The sequence below is a fragment of the Aulonocara stuartgranti genome, assembly GCF_965226115.1.
Source record: "Aulonocara stuartgranti genome assembly, chromosome: 12".
Taxonomy (NCBI): domain Eukaryota; kingdom Metazoa; phylum Chordata; class Actinopteri; order Cichliformes; family Cichlidae; genus Aulonocara; species Aulonocara stuartgranti.
This window is the reverse complement of record NC_138948.1, coordinates 32,893,089-32,895,108: the sequence shown is the minus strand read 5'-3', so window position 1 is coordinate 32,895,108 and position 2,020 is coordinate 32,893,089. Positions and strand designations below refer to the sequence as shown.

Below are 2,020 nucleotides of genomic sequence, written 5' to 3'. Positions count from 1 at the left end.
CTGCAAACACAGATTAAGAGCAAAGGTCAAAGCGTGTCACTGTGGCTTAAACATCATGAATAGTTTGGTGTTGTCTGTATTTACTGAAGAGCTGCAGCATCAGTTGTGAAACTAAAGGTGAGTAGCCTTACTGGATATGTATTTAAATGAATCGTACAAACATGATTTACTGAAGTTTACAGCAAACTGCTAAATTTAACAATAAAGCTTGTCTTATTTTGCACCTGATCGCTGCTGCTAGTAATATTTATTTGGAACAGCAGGAAGGAAGCAGGGAATCCCAGTACAAGGTGCATATTATAGGGTTTTTTCCTCAGCAGTGTGCATGCACACACTTTGAAGGTGTGTTTTGTTTTGTTTTTTCCCTGTTTGTTAGATTTTGACTTCTATTATCAGATTTGTTACACACTATATAAAAAATGTCTCAAGAGGCAGCCCATGATGTCTGCATGTTACAATACTTAATATTATCTATCCTCAAACAGGGCAACTGAGCCTCATTCATATTAACCTTAAAAAACGAGAAAGTAATTTCGTTTTTTGAATTCTTTTTTTTTTTTTTATAAATTTGTTCTTTACCTGCTCTCTCACCACTGGGGGTTGCAGATGAATTTGTCTTACACAGCCTGGAGTATTTTAATAAAATCTGCAACTCTAATCAGAGGTGATCCTTTTCCTGATGCTGGGCAGTGACGCAGCTTTTAAATTCACGTGGCTTTCTCCCAGTCTTACTGAACCCAGCGCTTAAAGCACAAACGCATTCATGTAGTATTTCTCTGCATCTCTACACATCAGCTGTTTTGCCTTTAGCCTGTGTTGTGTACTTCACCTATAGTTCAGCACTTCATCTGCAGACAGTAACTTGTTAGATATGGAAAAAGATATCCAGCCTATTTAATTCACTCATTCATTTCAATTCAGTTTTATTGACAGACCCTATAACGATTAGCCTTCCTCATAGCACACGCATGTGTACACCAGTCTGCAGAGTCACTGTGTTAAAATCAAAATAACCTACTGTGTGTGTGGTTTGTAAAAAAAAAAAACAAAACAAAAAAAAAACAAACAAAAATCTAGAGTCTGAAACTCCAGCAGCAACACTGCAGCACAAAGACTTTCAAGCAACTTAAAGAAGTCCAGACGCTTTTCTTTGCAAGCTCCTTTGACTACGATGACCTGGATGACTGAGAACCTTCACAGACATGCAGCATAAAGAGCAAGGTTTTTTCTTGCAGTCTTCACCAGGATGACCTCAAACATGCTGACTAAGCAGTAAGTTTGCTCTTTATAGCACAAGCGCTGCTGGAGCTTGAGCCTCTTCAGAAGACTTTGTGAAAGCGCAACAGTTTCCACACTTTACAGATATAAACTGTATTTTTCTGCACATTGACAGAAGTAACCGGGGAGAAGACATCTGGAAACATGTCAGAATGATGTATCCACATTCAGCAGAACAGCTTTGTGTTGCCATATCAAGAATAGGACTGTTTTTGTCTGATCAAATCCAAGGCAGAACATACTCATTAAATATTTGGATGCCCTTTCTACCAGAAGGGCAGTTTGATTTTGTTCATAATAATCCTTAGCGCATCCACAGGCCGACCGGAAACTTCTGCATACCTTGTTAACAGGTGCGAGCTGGGTTCGGACAGAACCAGCGTGGAGTCGACTGCTGTCTCCGAATCTTCCAGGAGACCTCTCCCTGCGGCTGTCCAACACCCTGCCCGGTGACTTCTCCCGGTCCAGAGGCCGGGCAGGAGACTTGTCTCTTCTGAACTCTGTGCGGCCCTCCCGATAACGATGTGGGGTGCTCGGCTCCCGATGCAAGCCGTCATGGCTGCCGGGGCCTGAGGTCAGACGCTTAGAGATGTGCTCTGTGTAGGTGGGTGGACACCGCTTACTGGGACTACTGTTGACAACAACAACAAAAACACACCATGGATGGTAGCAGACATAGCAAAGCCAACCTTCCAGTGATTTTTAGCAGACAATACAAGCGCTCAGGACTTTTTGGGTGATT

At 42.0% G+C, this 2,020-nt stretch overlaps 1 protein-coding gene across 3 annotated transcripts in view; it reads right to left on the bottom strand.

Annotated features, from left to right (window-relative positions):
• citb (citron rho-interacting serine/threonine kinase b) overlaps nt 1–2,020 on the bottom strand; it is a 76,509-nt gene that overhangs the window by 3,460 nt on the left and 71,029 nt on the right. For all 3 annotated transcript variants that reach the window (XM_082554448.1, XM_082554449.1, XM_082554447.1), the window contains one exon: nt 1,621–1,909. In XM_082554448.1, the coding sequence (XP_082410574.1) occupies nt 1,621–1,909 (289 nt within the window). The remainder of the gene's footprint in view (nt 1–1,620; nt 1,910–2,020) is intronic.